Below are 20695 nucleotides of genomic sequence, written 5' to 3'. Positions count from 1 at the left end.
TTTGTCAACTTTTGTACCGCATTTTGCACAAAAACTAAGGTCTTAAGGCTTTTAAAATTTGAATTAGCAAAAGAAATTAAGCCAGCAACTTCGAATCTACCCTGATTTGATCCTTGAAACACATCGAACTTATCTGGATTTTCATCTTAAAATCATCTTTATTAATAAATGATATTTTCACTTTAGAAACTTCGTTAATAAGCTAAATTAAGACATTTAAAAAAAATCCAAGGAATATTGTTGAAAAGTCTATTCATCCTCATCTTTTTACTGTTTGGTGTGTTTTTTTTTTTGGGCATGAGGTTAGATTTAACCTTAATTATTCACAAATTTGGCTGATGCATCTCAGCCACCGAGCTATGATTAATGATTTTTTAAAGCTGAAATTGAAAAATCGCAAAAATAACTTCCTGATCGTGTTAATTTTCGAAAAAGTGATCACAATTTTTTATTGAGATTTTCTGATCTTTAGTTTTTTTTCTTTAGGGTACCTCAAAGTAAAGTTCTATACGAATACTCTACAATCCAGTAGAGTATTCGCAGACCCAACCCTTAAAAATGGTCATCAACGACTTACAAATCTAAATGTGCGAACTAGTTATACAAAAGATATGGTGTGCTGAGAAAGTGTCGGCCATTTGGCTGATATTTATTTTTTTGAGGTGGCACAATAGTCCGAACTAGAGTCTAATATCTACCAACTCTCAACTATCCCTACGTGCAAGTCATTTCAGGGATGAAAAGGACCTACAGTTTTTATACCGAATGCTTATGGCAAATTTAAGACAACAAATACTCTTGGAAGATTTGCCAATTCCTCGCCCTCACCCTTGGAAGAAACCTGAGGTAACGCAGGCAGGAATTGAATCCAAGACCTCTGGCATGACAGTAATACACACTAGCCATCACGCCACGGGTACCACGGCTTATATCATTGATTTGTCTTAAAAAATATTTGATCTTATTAAGCTCTTATTGAACAACCACACATTAACTAAATCTTTTAGAGGACTCAAAAGTTGTCGAATCGAAATTAAAAACAAAAAAAAAAACATTCCAGTTGGCAACAGAAATAAAAAATCCTAAATGGCAACCTTGTCATTTCATCGTTTTTTACGATTCAGCAGTTCATTGTTCTACAATTTATATTTATTTTTTAAATATAGCAGAAACACACCCTGACATTCGTTCCGTTTTCAATGATTTAATCTACCTACAATTTTTATTTGCAAATAACAAACAAAAATTTATATACTTATGTATATTTTTCGAAAATTTTTAATTGAACGTCACACTTGAATGCGTGAATATAAAAATGTGCGTTAATTATTTGTTTATTTTTGCTAACGTTTTAAAATTTCGCTGCTCTGCTTTGGAGGCAGTGTGTCGCTGTTTTACTTTTGCTGGTGCTTGTTCTGGTTCTGTTGCGCGACCGAGCGGTCATTGCACCATTGGACTGACTGTCAACATCCATCCATCTATCCAACAAAAACAACAACAACAACCTGTTCTGTGCAAATATTTAGCTGAATGTTGTTGCACCTCTTACACAAGTGAATTGAAATTATGGATAGATATTAAAAAAAAAATATATAACAAACAAGAAAATAGCAAATAACAAACAAAAAATAAATAAAACTCAATAAATAATGTTATCAGTTCAATGCATTATAAATTGTGGTGCCTTTTGATAATAATTATACTCGTTCTTAGATACGAACTTGCCGAGAGATAGATATGTCTCGACTATAAATTATAGCAAAACAACCCTTTTTTTCCATAGCTGTCTCGTAACACAGATCAGAGTTTAAAGTTGCGCAATATGGTACTTGTTTTGTTGGAATTGCGTGAGCCAGCCCCCCTGCCGAGGCAGTTCCACATGTTGTTAAATTCCAACAATGCAAGCAAGCGAGCAAAACAAAAAAAATGCCTACTTTGTATGTCGTTATAATTATGCGAAATCTTGCGCTTAATTGTCAAATTACACTTTAACTCCGCTTTTTACAATCACATTTTATTTTATCTTTATCTTTTTGGCCTTCCATCCATCCATCTGGGTGGATACCCTCACATAATCTCAACCGATATAATAAAAATAAAAAACTTTGTGCACCACCAAAGCAAGTGCAACACGCAACATCACCAGTATTTCAGTTTCAGTTCCAGTTCCAGTATATCCAAAAACAACGTCGACGACAACAACAAAGTATTTTGTGTATTGCTAAATTCTTGAGTTTTTCTTTTTTCAATTTGGTGTGACCAAACTATTTTGAATATACAGGGTTGTCCAATTAGCGGTCTCAAAAGTAAACGTTACATTTCTTTTTGATTATAAAGATTGATTATACATTTTTTAAACGCCCATCACGCGAATTGTTGCAAGCATCGATTCTTTTGAGGTAATTTTCGACCACTTTTTTATACATATTGGGCTGTATCTCAGTCATAACGAATGACGAATTTTGTTTTTTTAAGCGCTCCAGAGTTTAAGGTTTATCTGCATAAACAGGGTATTCATAGCACCACAAAAAAAGGCCAGAGGTGTCAAATAGCATGATCTTGGTGCCCAGTTGATATCGCCACGACGGGAAATTACGCGGCCAGGAAACGTCTCTTGCAGTGAAACCAAATTCACTTGAGTTGTTAAGTGTGGCACGTGGCACCGTCTTGTTAAAATCACATATTCTCTTAGTCGTATTCTTTAATAGCAGGTAAAAAAAAGGCGGTTATCATTTGACCATAACGATCCGAATGGATGGTGACAGTCGTTCTTTCGTCGTTTTCGAAGAAGTAAGGTCCAATCACATCTCCGGACCAAAAAGCGCTAAAAACAGTGACTTTTTCTATTAGTAGAGGATTCTCAGAACCTCAAATACGACAATTTTGTTTATTAACATACCCACCGAGTGAGAAATGTGGTTCGCCGCTGAAGAAAATCTTGTTCGAAAATCGCCGTCCACCGCCAATTGTTCAAGCACCCATTCGACGTATCGATGACGTTATGAATAGTCAACTAGCTTCAGTTTATGCTTGAACTGGGCTTAATGTGAATTTATATAGGTGTAGAACCAAATGCAACATATGCCATAATGTGCCGTAAGACAGTCCTAATTCCTGAGAACGACGAGGAATCGACAAATTCGGATATTGGGCATCACTTTCACTTGAGCAGCGATGTCAGAATTTCAACTGAAAAAACAAAAAATTGGTTTAACAACTTAGTTTGAAAGATGTCGAATTTAAGGCCTATACTTTTGAAACCGCAAAATGGATAAGCTGTTACAATAGAAAATGGAGGCAAATATTTTAAATAGATATGAATTAATCAGGTAAATGATGAATTCCTCAATCCGTGCCTATTAATAATATTTTTCAAATTTCAGGACAAAGAAAAAAAAAAGAATTAAACATTTATTTGGAATGTAACAACTTTCAAATTTCTCACACAGTCGGTCACACTGTGCTTTGAAAATCTAATCTGCAATCCTTTTTTGCACATTTCATGCGTGTCCCAAAACACCAAACACACTGAAGACCGAAGACATGTCAAACCGCACCAGCCTCAACGTTCAACCAGCCAGCCAGCCATCAGCCCAGCCAGGCACAGACATTTAGCCTCAGCCTCATCGTCAGCTTCAGCGTCAATCCAACAATCACAATAAAATCCGGCTTCAATTCTGTGCTCTGATCTGCTCTGTTCTGTGCCACATAGACTGAGTTTCAGAAATCTCTGAAATGTAACTCTGGACTTATTTGCTTTTTTTTTTGTCCCGTTTACGAGTACGAGTATTATTTTTTTTTCATTATTTTTTACTTCTTACTTGACTCAACATAGAACCGGCTTTGAAATGAAAGCATTACTATTACTTGCTTGGCTAGCTTAAGGCAAATCCAAAGAGGCGCAGGGTGGTTGGCTGGCTTGGCTTGTTGGTTGGTTTGGTATAGTGTTGTAAATTCTCCTTCAAAAGTGCCAAAGGAGCTGGATAGGGAGCGGGGCGACGTGGTGCAGTTGCGGCGACGGCGGCAGTGCGGTGGTGCTGCACTACAACCAGCTCTCTAGCTCTAACATTCTTGTTGTTTTTTTAGTCTTTGTTTTTTTTTTCTTCATCTTTTAACTCGTTGCATCCAAGTGCACATATTACTTTGTGTTGTTCTCATGGTGTACTTACTCGTCGTCGTGGCTGCCACAACCGCTGCCACTGACTTCGCCCAACCACACCACACCTCACCGCCCTCCTGCTTTGTGTCTCTGGCTTCAGCATCAGAATCAGAAGAAAAAACCTCTTCTCCGGGTGCTGCTCTAGCTACATTCCAAATTCAACATTCCCAGTTTGAAGACATCTTTTTTTTTTCCTTCGTTTTTGTATCTGATTTTTCTTTTTCTTCTATTCTGCGATGCAATGCATTTTGCGCTTGCACTTTGTGTCTGATTTTATCAGCAATGATGTGATGGTTGTTGTTTAGCTTAAGTTGAAGCTGGAATATGTGAGAAACTAGAGAACCGAGGCGACGTGATTAAAACAGCTGGACGAGTTCTTCTCCGTCATCACCACCATCATCATCATCATCACTGCTATTATCATCATTACGGATGTGGGAAAAGCGCACAAATTCCGTTATATCTAGTCCCGTAGTGGTCGCAAAATCATCGTCTTGAAAGAAATAAAAAAGAACTGCAACTCTGTAGAGAGGCAAACCCGAACACAGACTAAAAAATAAAGAAGACAAATCTGAAAGAAAATCTTCCCCAGTGGTGTGGCAGGCAGAAAATAGAGGTAGAAAAGCAAAAAAGCAGAAGTAGCAGCATTCTTAGAGCTTCTGTATCAGGAACGCGGTACTAGGATTGGGACTGGCTGGCTGGCTTGTTGGCCGCTAGACGGATGGGGGGCAACCTAGTCGCCTTTGCGCGTTCCACATCTTGGTTTTCATTCAATCTCAATTATGTCGATTTGTGTCGTTGTTGTCGCTTGCCATCCTCACTCCACAAACCCCTCCTCTCTCAACCTCACCCCGCAGCCCGAACGCCTTATTGTCTGCCTCTGTTGTTGGTTCCCGCTCGACTCTGATATGATGCTGATGGTTTCGTAGTCGTGGTCGTGGTCATATTGTCGCCTTAAAAAAAGTTGAAAAATAAAGTTTATTATCACTCTGAACTTAATTTGTTAATAATAACAAAATAATTGCAACAACAAAAAAGATGAAATTATTATTATGATTTTTTCTTCCTCAAATAATAATAAATTCACTGTCAAGTGGAGAGACAATCCAACGATTTAGTAAGTTTCTTCATATTAATAAAAAGATGATTCTTCTTTGGATTTCTTTTTATTGTTATTAAAATAGGACACACCACACGGACAGAGAGAAGGGAAGTGTTGAATTAATTCAACATCAGGATTTGTATACTGAATTGAATCAATTACAATCACACGCAATGGAATGATGGTGAATTGGAAAGACCTGTTCAACTTGTGTTAAAGAAATCAAAAAATAAAAAAAAAGTTACCTACCATCATCAAGTAAAATTTGATGACGATAGAAAAATCTATGTTTATAAAACTTATTCGAGTATAAATGAGCCTTTTAAGGCTCAAAGAAACATGTCTCTGTTTTCATTTCTAGAGAAGTCTCATACTTCTTAAAAAAAATGTGAAACGTTGTTTGACGACAATTTTTTTTTTCGTGATAAGTTAACTTTAAAAAGCCTGTCCAACTAGAGTCCATAAATACTCCATACTCGTACCAACCTAGTAGTTGAAGCTTCAAGCTATTTCATTTCAAATGGAGAGTATAAACTTGTTGTAGGTGAACACCTGTGTGTTTGTCCAATATAATTTGATTTAATGTACATATGTACGCATATAGTATAGATGGATAATGGTCTGTACGCATTTTCGTAAAATCTTGTACAAATAGTTGTAAGCTCCGACAAGGAGGCGAAACTTTAATCATGCACTTAAAATTTATTGACATATTTTTTAATTAAATTCACACAAAAATAAATAATAATAGCAAAAATTGCTGAATTATGCTTTAAGTTAAAAGTTGAACAACTTCTTAAGCAATAGAACGCAGATGTTTGTTGAAACAGCCAACAGGTTAACTTAAAAAGTACAGAGGTAGCAAATGCATATAGGACCCATTGCACATTTTAAAAAGCAACAAATGTCAAAAAACTCGCAAAACTTTTAATGAACTTTTTCTAAACGAAATTTATATTTTTAGGTAGGAGAGAAGATATTAGATGGACGATGAATCAACATCCCAATTTAAAAGTACAAATTGCAAAACCTAAGTTGGCAAAAGTTCAAATTCCAAAAAGACGCTTACTGAGTTAATTAAGGAATTAATATCAAGCTCTTTGAATTTGTCTAGAAAGAACGAAGACAAATTAAAAAGGGGCTAGTGGAAGACATTCAAACATTAAAAATGTTAAAATTAACAATTAAAACACCGACGCAATGTTTTATGCTTCTCGTTATTTTACCAATGTTGTACATGTCGAATTAGTTAGTTGCGTCCCTCCCCTCCCCACCAAATTTGTAGTCAATCCATCAGCTCGATTTCGGACGTACTTTCAAGTATAGAGATTAGTATTTTAAGTGCACATCAAGAATGTGGAATGGTTTAACCAATTCTGATTTCTCCTCTTTTAATATTAAAAACTTTAAGACTTCCTGTTTTTTAAAAGCTCACATTGTGTTTAAACTTTAATTCTACGCAATTGAAAGTACATTGTTTCGAACGACACAAAAATTAACAAAATTAACTGACATTAACTGAGTTCAGAAAAAGTGAAGATCTGTAAAAACTAAACAACACATTTTCATTGTTGAGCAGTGTTTTAAAAATATTGAAGGTTTGTCTATCATAGTGATTATGAACCATCAATTGTAAAGAGAATAGTTGAACAATTCAACCACCTTGTAATTATTCTCTGGGGGTTTTTAAAGTCAAAGGCCTAGTTTCAAAGGCAGTCGATCTATGTTATCAGCCACTTTCCTTTTGCTGTATACGGTCCAATCTATCCACACCTAAGAATTGAATACAGCTGTAGAAAAGTTAAGACCAAAATATTCATTTGAGTTTCCTCTCTTTGAAGAAAGTAAGCTGAAGCTATCGAACTCAGTTTTTACTTCTTTTAAAAAGGAATCCGCTTGCTTTTTTAAGGATTTGGAAATATCCTTTCAATTTCAGGTTTTTATTGTGGTATAGGTTCTGCCATCTAACGTTTTTTTTTTTAACTAGTGTTTATTTCGTGAATGGTAACACTTAGCTCATGTCTGATTTGACCGATAATTAGTTGTATACTTCCGCTTGAACAACGCTGGAAACAAACCTTAAAGAAGATGCTGATTTTGCCAAATGAAATCATCTTGGCGGGTATGTAAACAAGCAAAATTGTCGTATTTGGGGCACAGAAAACCCGCACGCAAACATTGAAAAGCCAATATATCCAAAACGAGTAACTGTTTGGTGCGGATTTTGGTCCAGAGGCATAATTGGGCCATTTTCCTTCAAAAGTGAGCAAGAAGTGGCCGTTACAGTCAATGCCGATCATTATCGGGCCATGTTGAACTAATTTTTGTTCAGAAAAGAAGGAGGAGGATATTGGCGACATTGGTTAATAATAGAAGCTCTATGCAGTGAAATACTTCAAGGTGACTATGTAGTAGTGCGAAGGAAGTTAGTTGAACGCATTTTGGAACAACTAAAAGTGGATGTTGATTTTTCGAACAAAATTTTCTTAAGTGGTGGAGCTTATTTTTATCTTAGTGACCTCGTTAATCGTCCACATTGTGTTTTTTCAGGTCTAGAAAACTAAAGAAGGATTGCTGACACATTCACAATGCATGACTCTTTGGTCCGGTTTTAGGACTGGAGGCATTGTTTGCCCGTTTTTCTTATAAAATGGCTAAACTACAGGATATGGCTATGACCAACATGTCGTTTTTTTAGATTAGAATTGTTAATCCAGATCTTGGGATTTAACCCCTTTGTAATTATTCTTTGGGTTTTTTTTAAGTCAAAGGCTTATGCCAACCAGCCAAAGACCACAATGCTTTCAAAACTTATACAGACAAATTTAAATATAAGACCATTTACTTGCAAGAAAAGTATTGGCAGCGATTTAATCGATGTGCCAACTATTTAATGTATAGTCTCAATCCCAATTCAAGAGAATAATGGGACTAAAATACCTTCTACTTGTCTTTTTTCATAACGTCATAAGCGATAGCTTTTCCATCTTTTGCACTATGAACCTCATTTAATTGCTTCATAATTTCTGTGTTTTGATGCAAGAATTTGTTATAACAACTAAAAATTTCTAATTTCGTTCTCTGTTTCTTAACCTAATCCCAGTTTCTCCACCTTCCTTTAGCATCAATATGTATTATCCCTCAGCCCATCTTATTGTTCTTTTCTTTTTTAATTTTTTTTTCTTCAAGAAAATCATTGAAGTGAAAAAACAAAATGTTCTCAACCGTAAAGCCACATAATGTATGTATGTACAACATGATCAATTCATCTCATGATCATATTTTATGTCCGATATCCATCAACGCTGATGTTAATTTTCAAAAAATCAACTAAAAAAAAAATACTCTCATTTTTCTTGTCGAAATCTATCTAATTTAATTTTGTTTAAAAAAAAGATTCGTATATCACATTCCTTTTTAGAACATCGCACTAAAATAGCGTACAAAAAAAAAGAAAACTGTCTCCTTGACTGTAGGTAGAGGAGATAGAGGTATATAAAATAGTACCCAAAGACTCACATGTATACCCTGCATGATGTATACTCTTCTCAAAAAGTGTTATACCTATTCTGCCGGAAGAACATGTTTTTAATTAATGCAATACTATTCCTTGGCAATATTATTTTTTTTTTGTAGTTAGAGACACGTCCTCATTGCTTTTATGCTCAACTAAGGCTCATGCTAAGGCAATTGCATAAAATATTAATAATATCATTTTGTTTTTGTGTGTCATATATCTACCTACATACCGGAATTATGTCTTTGTACTTTAAGGGCTATCTAAGGGATCTTAACAAAAAATATACTTAATTTTTTCATGTGCATATGGGCAATGTACTGTACAGTCTTTTTAAGGGATGCATTATGTTTTGAAGTTATCAACTTAAAGATTGTATATTTATTGAATTCGTAAAGTCACAAAAGATTGCATTTTTTACTACAAATCTCACCTCCAGAAGTAAGAGTCTGCCATGGACTCCTAAGCTACTTAACCGATTTGAATCAATTTTGTACATGGCGACATCTGTTGACTGAATTGAGTAAATATTCAATAGATGGCGCTTTGTCAAACTTCGAAACGTTTTATATAAGTTACAATTAAATAGCATAACCAGCACTTGTTGCTGAGGCTAAAGGATAGATTTCATTTATTTTGTAGTAAAGGAAATACATTCAATTTTACTATCTTTAAATTGTTTAATGTTAGCAACGACTAAGATTTTTGATGTTATGTGAACCACTAGGATGGCACACAAATATTCACTCGAAGCTTGGCATAGAAGTATGCAAGATTTAACCGGCAATGATAAACTTTTTGGTAGAGCTCTTTTACTTTGGTCTGGTGATTTCCGCCAGACCTTACCAGTTATACCTCGCTCTACTTTCGTAGATGAGATAAATGCATGTTTAAAACAATCGTTCTCATGGCGAAGTCTTGAAACACTTCATTTGACCATTAACATACGATTTTAAAATAATCCACCAGATAATGGGAACGGTAAAATAGAACTGCAACCAAATATTTTATTGTTCTTCAGGAAAGAAATTAATTGATTCAGATCAGAGTATTTTTTCCGGACATAGAGAGACATAACTTGAATCATAACTGGTTAATTCATCGGGCTATTTTAGCAGCCAAACATGTTGATGTTGACGAAATAATCCTTTTGTCACCTATTCCAATGATACCGTCCGATTCTTCCATACGCCTCCGAAGATTACAGTTTCCAATTCGTTCAGCTTTTGGCATGCCTATTCAATATCCATTTGTGGTTTAGATTTGGGCAGCTATATATTGCTCGTTCACGTGTCGAAAATATTTGTGTTACCGAAAAACAGGTTAACCAAAACTATTGTGCATCGGTTAGTGCTAAAATTTAATTCTTTTGTATTTATTTTTGCTTTAAATCAACTGTACGAAAATGTTGATCCATTGTGTTCAAAGTCCTTTAAATCCCAAACCACTTAATTAGGAACGTTTCCGTCTTCGTTAGAAATAATAATTTAATTGTATCACCGTATTTTTTATAAATGTAATTCTTAAAAAAATAAATATTTTCCAACAATGCAATATGACAAAAAGATGCTTTTTACTACCCGATAATACTCCTAACTATGCTCTGCACATTGAAACAGGTTTACCGAAGGATTTTCTAACGTTCCTCCAGCTACATTTTTCTTTCATAAGACGAAATCTAAATGTTCCTTATAATAGATTACCCAACATTTTATCCATAATTTTACCCAGCCATTAAAAACAAGATTCTTAGCCCAAGAATCTTCTGGGCTAAGGAACGGTTGGATCTTTTCCATGGATGTTTGAAAATGTAAGAAAAACACTGGACTGAATTCACAGTTAGTGCGACACAGTCTCAATTCCAGGATGAATATTGCAACTTGATGTACTCAGTCATTCTGAACTACTTTGATGACTCCAATTCACGTGATATGATTTCCATAGTTTTTAAAGCTCGCTGCTGGCTCCTTAATATCAATCGGAGAACCTTCCAAGGAGATAAAGATGGAATATGTACATTATGTAATATGAATAAATCAGAAAAAAGCATGCACTTTATTGGAACCTTCCCAGTATTCAAAACGTACAGAAGAACATTTCTTGATTGCGGCATGCTCTCTCATTCTCAACTTCTCAACATTCTTAATGGCTACTGCTATTCAAACTTATATTACTTTTTAAAAGCGCCAATTATCGCAATCTACTTACTAAGCTTATATATTTTTTAAGTTTCCTTTTAAACCTGACAGGCAACTTAAAGTTATTGTCAAAACTAATTTTAAATCAGCAATACTCATTTTTTGTAAAGTCTTTTGGAAAATATAATTATATATCTATATGACAAAAAACGTTAACCACAGCAACGTGTGGGAGGTTTAGCTAGTTTCTTATATTTTTGCATGCAGAAGGTCTGAGGTTTTCTTAAAAAGTACTTACTATTTCGTTTAGAGCAACGTTTTAAAATGTTCCAAGAATCTATTCAAAATTTTAGAATATTAAAAGATTTCTTAAATATTTTTGCTTCCTGGTTCACTAAATTCTTCTATTTAAGAGCAATTACATACGACCTGAGGGTAGGGGTACACTCTGTATATTTTCTTTTTATTGGTTTTCATCACTTCAATCTTTTTGTATATCTTGTCTGCATATAATTACTTATGTACTAATTTTCTTTCTTTCTCTTTATGATCTCATTTTAGGTGCATCCAAACTAAAGACAAAGTGTAGCTGAAGATACAACAACAACAAAAAAGATACATTCTATACAACAACAACAAAATAAGGAAAAATAAAACTAAAGCATCAAGTGTGACAACAGTATTTCTCATTAAAATTAGAACAACAACAAAAACAAGAAAAACAATCCCTTTCTTTGAATCTAATTGTGGAATATAAAATTTTTACTAAAAATCATAATTACTTACTATATTGCATTTTTTTAATGTAAGAAAAATAAAAACAAGTACCGGGATTAAACATCTACAAAAATTAAAAAAAAAACATCTCATCTATTTATTTAGAGATTTAAGAAAAAAAGTTCGTATTATATACAAAAATAACAACAAAAACCAAGTCATATAATAAAAAAAACAATTATATATAAATAAATATATATATATATATAAAAAATAAAGGAGCAACAAAAAGAAAAAACAGAGAAGCAATGGAAGACAATAATACCAACACGCCAATCCGAGATGACCCATCGGTTACACTCACAATAAGGCTGATTATGCAAGGCAAGGTATGTAGAGCATTTATGTTAATCGATTTGTTAAAATTATTTATTTTTTTTCAGCTAGGTCTGATAGGATTGTGCCTATTGGTTTCGTTTTATTTCGTATGCACGTTCGACCTGGTCGGTACAGTGGGGTATTAAATTGCTAAGATATGACATAATCCTTCTTAGAAATGTGTTTCCAATATCGAAGAGAGTTTGTTCGTAATACCGATTACATCGGATAAGCAACATTTTACTCTCTGAGACTCGGAGTCTGCTTGAAAAAGAAAAGTTTTGCTTTTAGCGAAATTACTTTAGATTTCACGGATGCGATAACACTGCTCGACGATGTTTTGTTCCTGGAAATCAAACTGAAATTTTTGTATGGGTTTTAATTTCTTTAGTTCAAATCATTCACGTTTTTTGAGATATCCAGCCATATCTCCCGTATCAAGTCTGCGAAGTCATCAAAAGCCCCGATATGAATCAAAAATACATTTCCAACCAGAAATCCTACTTTCGGAGTTTCAAAATCATATGCTTTGCGAAAAAATGTTGATCATCTTTTGATTTGATTTCCATTGTTTTGGTGGTTAAAGATTAATACTGTTGTCGTTGCAATCTTTGCAATAAATGAGGCCAATAAAAATGGAGCACAAGATTTTAAGGAATGCATTAATGTTTTGAGATAAAATTATTCATCCAACTTTTTTGATTTTCAAACGAATCGATCATGTCATAGATGGTTGCGAGGCGGTACACACCATGTGCATCTTTTTTTCTCTGGAAGAAATTTCCAAGGCCGTCGATCTAACAACACCGTTTTCGAGGTTGTTAAAGGAATATAGTTCATGCTCCGTCAACTGTAGCCTTACATGCTTTAATGTTGTCAGCTACTTTCTTTTTGACGTGTGAATTCCAATCTATCCGATAGCCGAAGCTATCGAACTCAGCTTTTACTTCTTTTGAAAAGGAATTCACTTCCTCTTTAGGAATTTGGAAATATCCTTTGGTAATTTTGGTTTAAGATATTTCGAAAAGCTTTTGAAACCGGATTTTTTTTGCCCTCCAAAATAAAACATTTCTCATCATTCTCTTTAATGATATTTTTTCCGGTGTTCGTATTGCAAATCTATTACGGCCTATGGGCCTTTGATAGAGCTGACTTTTTAAGTTCGAAACAAAAAACATTAAACGTTTTTTGAGTCTATCCGAATTCGTGAAGTAGTTCTTTAATGAAACCGAATTTTATTTGCCCTCCAAAATAAAACTTTTTTCAGCAATCCCTTTTGTAATGAATTTTTTCGGGGGTTCGTATTGCAAATCTATTACGGCTTATGGGCCTGTGATAGAGCTGACTTTTTAAGTCTGTTTTTTGAGTCTACCCAAATTCGTGAAGTAGTTCTTTTTTTTAATAAAATTCGTAATCATATTACAAATCTTCAATCCCTATCTTCAATATTTGTACTTGAATATTTTTTTTTTAGAAACGCTCTGCAGCTGTTATATTCCACATACTTACTTACTTAAGATGGCGCTACAGTCCTGTGTTAACTAGGGCCTCACCCAACAAACTTCTCCAACTAGCGCGGTACCTAGCTAGATGTCTCCAGTTTCGCGCTCCAAGTTGGGTGAGGTCACTTAATACTGCGCTGTCCTGGTGTTTCGGATTTGAAGACTCTCCGAGCCAGAGCATTGGTTTCCTCTCTACATGACGCAGCCATCTTAGTCGTTGGACTTTTACCTTCTAGCTAAGTCTGCGTCGCTCTACAGCCCGTACAGCTCGTCGTTCAATCTTCTCATCATATCCACTTCTATGCCGTTTTTCTCGAAACGGCCCATGGTGCTTTCAACCGCTTTTGTCAACAACAACAAATTTAATTTTGTCGACCATTGAAATCATAAATATGAAGAAATGGGCCCGACTCGAGATTTGTTCTCATAAATTCAATTCATACTTCTTTTCGTTTGTAATTTTAACAATTCCCTAATAGAATTTTGAATACAAAAATTTGAATGGCTTGATTCTAAAGAATATGAAAGAACCTTAAATATTTGTTATATCAAATTAATTTGGTGTAGATTACTAGAGTCCGAACGATGACGAGTCTAAGACAATTCTCCCAGAAAGAAATTCTCTCAATTTCGACCAACTTTTTGGATTACAAATTCAAAGAAAAGTTGTATTTTATGGCTTTTAATACCCCACTGTACTCGTAAAGTCTTGAAGATGCAAATTGTTGGCTTTCCTATTTATGTGGTGTAATTATTGTGTTGGCTGCCTTTATCCATTCGTTATACTTTTGGTTGGGTTGGGATACCTATGGTGTCAATTCAATTAGAACTATTTTATTTTTATGTTGTTAAGAGGTGTTTACAGTTTTCTTATACCTATCTACCAACTGAGTGGCTTATTAGCAAGTCTTGTATACTTGCCGCACACGAATTCGAGAGCTTGTTAGCTACCAAGTGACAAGAATGAACAGATGGAGTAAATTGTTTTTATTTGTGTCTCATTAGGAAAAGGCTTACGTACCTACATATATCGTATCGACCCATAGAAAAAGTTACAATTTCTTTTAGGTACTACTATTGTATACTTTTAAATAGATTGTTATTTCAATTTGTTTGTTTTGTATGTGATGAATAAAAGTAATGTTATTTTTTATTTTAGAAAGTTTATAAACATCACAAATAAAATCTAGAAAGTCTTCCGTTATGAAAGATAAATTATTTGACCATTTAAATTTAGATCAATTTGTATTGATGCAGTTAACATCAATATAGCACTTTATTTTTTGTGTACAAAAAATTGCTTTCAAATTTAATGTTTTGTTGTTAAAAGAATAATTTAAGTAGTTTTCACATTCATATTTAATTAGTTTGTTACTAATTAGTCATTTCATGAATGATTAGACCTTCTTCTACAATCTGTTTGTGTGATTTTTCAAAACTAAACGAATATTATATATCCAATTATTTAACCACAAAAAAGTTCCTATTTTACGCAATAAGACTCACTTAATAATCTCAAGCGCCTCAAGACCAATTTATCAGAAATCAGAAAAAAATAGATATCAAAGAATTTAAAGTCTTTCAAAAAAACGAAAAAGAATGAATCACGAGATAAACGAACATTAAATGTGAGTCAGTCAGTAAAATATACAAAATCTACCGCTATTACTTTACGTTTTTGCATTCATTACTGAAGCTTTATACAAAAAGCTACCCACTACAAGACTACGAGTATGCAAATTTGCCCATAACTCCCGCTTTTAGTTTGATTTTATTAAACCAAACCTCCGAATTACCTTGGCTTGGCTTGTGACCCAACAAATATGTAAATAGATATACTCACTCGGAGATCCTATTTAAAAATAAAATCATGTAAATTAAATAAACTTGTTAAGACCACAGGTGCATTTACTCTCTACACTCAGTTGTTCCAACAACTATAGCTTTAAATGTCAAGACTGATTGAAATCAAGCCGGGTATGATTTTTTATTTCTAACAATTACAAATGATTATATTTGCCATCTTTTGGAGACAAAATTAAATTTAATAATAAATTGAAGATTCTTTTGTTAATGCATCCCACATAGGATAAATACTTTATGATGATAAAACTAAAAGTCATTCCTACACTGAAATAAAATCACGTGGTATTAAGTGTGTATACGTGCCGCCGATTTGCGATTGTCAATATAATCAGTCGTTACAGCTATGGACAAAGCAATAGCACACTCGAATATTTTCGTATAAAAATTAAATGTATCTTTGACTTGTGAACTTTAATATTTTATTTTAGGATATTTAAAATAAATACAGTCAAAATCGGTTATAACGAACTCGATGGGACTGGAGAATCCGTTCGTTATATCAGGTGTTTCGTTATAACCGATTTTCCAAATCTTTGTCGAAATCGTTGAATCCAAGCTGTAGAGCAGGTGAAGTTATTTATGCCCAACCCAAAGCAAAGTCTTCTGCCTTAGTTTGTAGAATTGATCCGCTTAGTGGAGTATTCAAGCTTCTTTGGGCTTTGAACCATCTTAGCAAAGCTTCATCTATGTCGGGATGTTGACTGCATCGAACTTTTTTTATTTTTAAGTTGGATTCTTCAAAATTCTTCTTAATTTTCTCTCGGTCTTTGAAAATGGTAGTGATTGTTGACGCCGATACAGAAAACTCTGCTGCCAAACTTTTATTGGAATCACCAGTTCGAGTCTTGAAATTATTGCAGATTTTTCTTCAATCGTAAAAAACTCTACGCTTTGAACTCATTTTGAAAAAAATCTAACACATTAAACCGAGTATGACTATTTCAGTTTCTCTCAGAAATTCTAGTATAAACACAACAAAAAAAGGGAATTCCCATAATTTATCATTTTAAATGCGCGAAATTGCCAATGTCTACTTATTTTTTTTATATGGTCGTTATAAGCGATACATTTTTAAATATGCCATTTAAAATAGTTCTTTATAAACGATAATTCGATATAGGCGATATCGTTAAAACCGATATTTGGTTAGTACATTTTGTATAAACCTCGGCCGGGACTTCGGGATAAGTTTCTAATAACCGATTTTTCGTTATAACCGATTTTTATTTAACAAGGAAATAGGACACATTCCTAAAATCGTAAAGAAACAAGTCCTAAGAAAATGATTTTCAATATTTCCAAATTCTCTTATTTACAAGTTAGAACCTGGTTCATTGAATTTTATTTATATAAAAATATAGCTTATTTTTAAAAAAGTGAAACAATTTTCACAATTTGTTTAATTTGGTTTTTTGATTAAAAACATAATGTAATCAATTTAAATTTTTTGCATAGCCTGGGTCTCGAGTGCAGTTAACTCAATGTGGATTTCTTAAAATTATCGAAATTTAGGTCAGTTTTTTTGCAACTTTTGATGTGTATTCTTTACATTTCAGTAAATTACATAAAGAAATGTCTGGGGTCAATAGTTGCTGGATTCCTACTTCCTACACTATTGTAAATCTTATAAAAAATAATTTTATAGTAGTTAAAACAAATCCAGCTTTCTGCTTGACTTTCTAGAAGACTTTAAATGTAGTCAAAAATCGAATTTCAGTCAATCTGCCTTTGAATTTTCGTTCTGGTTAACTTATAACAGTATCTAAGTTAAAGTTTTTTTGTAACCATTAGTTAGCACCATTATAGATCTATCAAGTTATCAGTGGTGAAAATTAATTAACTTAATTTTGAAATTGACTAGTTTTTTGCAATTTATTTTTCAAAAGGACAGTAACTAACCTTGAACATTTTTTACATGAAAGTCATCAACATTAAGAGCAAATTCAAATAAAACAAATTGTAACAGAAGTGAAAACAAGCCCTTTAACTCATTTTAAAGCCTAGAACGCTGCTGATGCGAAACGAAATTTTTCGGTGGTCTCCAAGTGTAGAGCGAAATTAAAACGAAAACCACAACGGAAAAATATTTGTGTAGAGTCTATATATCTATAGAGTCTATATCTATATTAAAATGAAAAACACCGAAAGTCACGAGTAAACAATTTTCAATTTTGATTTGTAAACAATTTTTTCCAATAAATAAATTAAACGTCAAAATTTCGCAAGCAATTAATATACCGGGCAATTAAATTGAGAACGAAAAGAGTGGAGAATTGTACTAAAAACGAAAAGCACAGCGAAATTTTTCGTTTATGATTTCGTCATGTCATTTTTGTATGGGAAATTTCGTTTCGCATCAGCAGCGTACTAGGCTTAAGCAAAAATATAAAACAGTATTTTTTCGAATCGAAGTTTGTAAAACAAATACGTGATTTTGATGAAGGGAACATTTTCAGATGATCTTGGGCACTTTATTTTTCCCTCATAGAAGAAAATATTAAAAGGTTCAGTGTTATCCATAAAGAGTCAAAGTTTCAGAATCGTATGCTTCTATTCCATTGCCGTAATTATCGACCATACAGCAAATAGAATTTTGAGTATAATAAATAGAAGCGTTTTTCGGTTTCAAAAACAATATTCAGCTTACACTTTTAAAGATATGGGGTTGTGGTGGTTCATCGGGGCAGAGTGAATTTAAGCAACCATTTTCTGTTTTTGGCCCGGATTCATCAGATTTTTTTTTTGTTTATGACATCGATTGTGCCATTGCAGTTGAATGGAAGTAGAGAGTTATAATTCGGTGGTTAATATATAATACCTCGGTTATATTTTACGATGATAGATGGCAAATTGGCACAGGCTGTAACAAACATATCCTCTTCGAGTAGCTTTATATGTGGAGCAAAACAACCCAAAATGAACAACTTATCTGCAATACAGTCCTTAATATGCCATCCAATTAAAAAGCTCTTCATTTAGGAACGTGCCCTTGCGCGCATACGTTCATCCAAATAGATTTCAAAGCTTGGAAATCTCGAAAATCAGAATTAAATTTAAAACAACAAACAAAAGGGAGTAGAATTTGTGACGCAAGAAGTAGGGACAACGAAAGGCGGAAAAACATCTCGAAGATTTTTTGGAAATCCTGCTTTAACGGCAAAAATAACAAAAATTAATGCTAAATTCATAAGTGTGATCTTGGAAACAATATGTAGTTAGTCAGGGACTGTATACAGAAGAAATAGCTTTTTTGGCCAATGAGTTGTATCAATGGTATTACCGTGCAAACAATTTTGTTTCACGGATTCGAAATAATAATATCAGTAGCGTTGCCTATAGGTTCTCTATCAAAAGAACCAGCAAAGCCGAAACAACGACTACAGCCACCATAAAATTCACAACATCGTTTGGCAACCAATGAGAATGTAATTCATCAAATGCTTTTATCTTCCTCCTTGCATCACAAGTCGGAGACCCGAACCAGAAACAGAAAATTTGATTCGATGTGTTTTCATCAAATTCCTCACTTATTTTAGATAAAAAGCGATATGAGTCAAACTAACATTTTTTTGTGATAGCTTTATTTACTCGTATCGAAGTCATGCAACAGACTGTAAAATATATTATCAAAAAACCCTGACTTCCTCTTACACGAAAAATTTAGTGGTTCACCAAATTTTTCTGATACGTCAAGATTAGACAACAATCCAGGAGAAAACAAATGAAATATTAACTTATTATTTTTCTTAAACAGTGCTTTTTCTTCGTCCATGGCTGTAGTTGATGAATATTGAAGTTCTTTCTTTTAAAAAATTAACTTTCAAAAAAGTATGAAATTTTTGATTGACATTTCTAAATGTTCAATTATCAAAACTTATCAATTAACTTGTTAAATGTTAAATTTTGTTATGTTTTAAACTTATATTTTAACAGCCTTTTTATCGCAAACAAAATTGTCAAACAATTTTGACAATTAAATAATTTTTGAAATTATGTAACACGTAAAATATAACAAAATCAATGTTCTTATTTCGAAACACGTTTGCTTAGAGAATTGAAACACATACATATTTGTGTGTTCAAAATTCTAGCGGTCAAACTTCACGACTGTTTGTGGCTTGGAATGAATTCTTGTTTTTGAATTCTACATAGGCTTATTTAAAATGCTTGTGGTAAAATAACGTTTCCCACTTCCTATAAGACCAGAACATTTCTTCATACTGTCTCCATAACCTCTAAACATAAATTGTGTTGTGTGTATGAAAAAAACATAAAATGTGTTAATGATTTTTGTTTACAAAAAATATGCTTTTATTTTAGTGATTTTTCATTAAACAAACATAAACATTAACAATTTGTCATCTGCGTATGATTTATTTGTTATTAACTTGTTCTCCAAATATTTATACAAAACAAAAAATATTGTAACCCCACTCGGTAAATTCTCCAAGTAAGGGTTCAAAAAACTCATAAATAGTGTAGCTTTCAGACAAAACGTATGGCGCTAACGTTAGCCAAATACGTTGTTAGACTTTTAAAAGCAAAACAGACAAATTGACATGTACTATGGACATTAGACTGCTTCCAAAAAAATAACATAATGTCTTCAAATTTCAGTGATTCTGAGTAAGAGTTTTTGGAAATAATGCACCCTTCAAAATTTCAGATTGTTAAAATTGATATTTAGAGGTGGCTCATAGCGAATTGTATAGCTTATCCAAGAGATACATAGTTGAGTCAGCTATATATTCCAATTAAATCCTAATTAACTTTAAAAAGGAGTGCGCAAATTAGTAAATGTGCAAAAGTCCTTCGAGACCATTCAAATTTCTGAAACATAACATCCAAAATCTCCCAAACTATTTGTTTGTTTTGTTTTACTGAACCAAAAAGCTAGTTTCATTGAAAAGCAAAGACATTTGTTATTGAAGCAGTCTAATGTACATAACATGTGATTGCCCCATAGAAAGAAGCAGACGTCTGTTTCTTTGTACAAACAACAAAGTGCAACCGAATGTGTTTTGAATTTAGTTCAAATTTGACCACCCGTGTCTTGCATACAAAGTAACAAAATGAACCAATTCTAAAAATGAAATGAAATAGTAAAATATTTGGCAAACAACGATTGAGATTTAATGTCAAAGATGACATCTGTCAAAAGACCAAACTATGCATTTATTTGACACATTAGATTTTTAATAACCAAGCTAAACACGTTTGCCAATGTGCATATCAAAATGCATTGATATGAGTACTTGAAGTTGGTCATATTCAAGTACCCATATCAATCGATATCAAATAGAAATAAAATTCATC

General features: G+C 33.3%; 1 protein-coding gene across 4 annotated transcripts in view; it reads left to right on the top strand.

Moving 5' to 3' along the window:
• Positions 1-20695, top strand: part of LOC129942163 (poly(rC)-binding protein 3) — a 167410-nt gene that overhangs the window by 101960 nt on the left and 44755 nt on the right. For all 4 annotated transcript variants that reach the window (XM_056050986.1, XM_056050984.1, XM_056050985.1 and 1 more), the window contains exon 2: positions 11478-12022. In XM_056050986.1, the coding sequence (XP_055906961.1) occupies positions 11942-12022 (81 nt within the window). In that variant the 5' untranslated portion in view covers positions 11478-11941. The remainder of the gene's footprint in view (positions 1-11477; positions 12023-20695) is intronic.

The sequence above is a fragment of the Eupeodes corollae genome, chromosome 1, assembly GCF_945859685.1.
Source record: "Eupeodes corollae chromosome 1, idEupCoro1.1, whole genome shotgun sequence".
Classification (NCBI taxonomy): Eukaryota; Metazoa; Arthropoda; class Insecta; order Diptera; family Syrphidae; genus Eupeodes; species Eupeodes corollae.
Note: the sequence above shows the minus strand (reverse complement) of the source record. Positions and strands in the feature narration are given on the sequence as shown.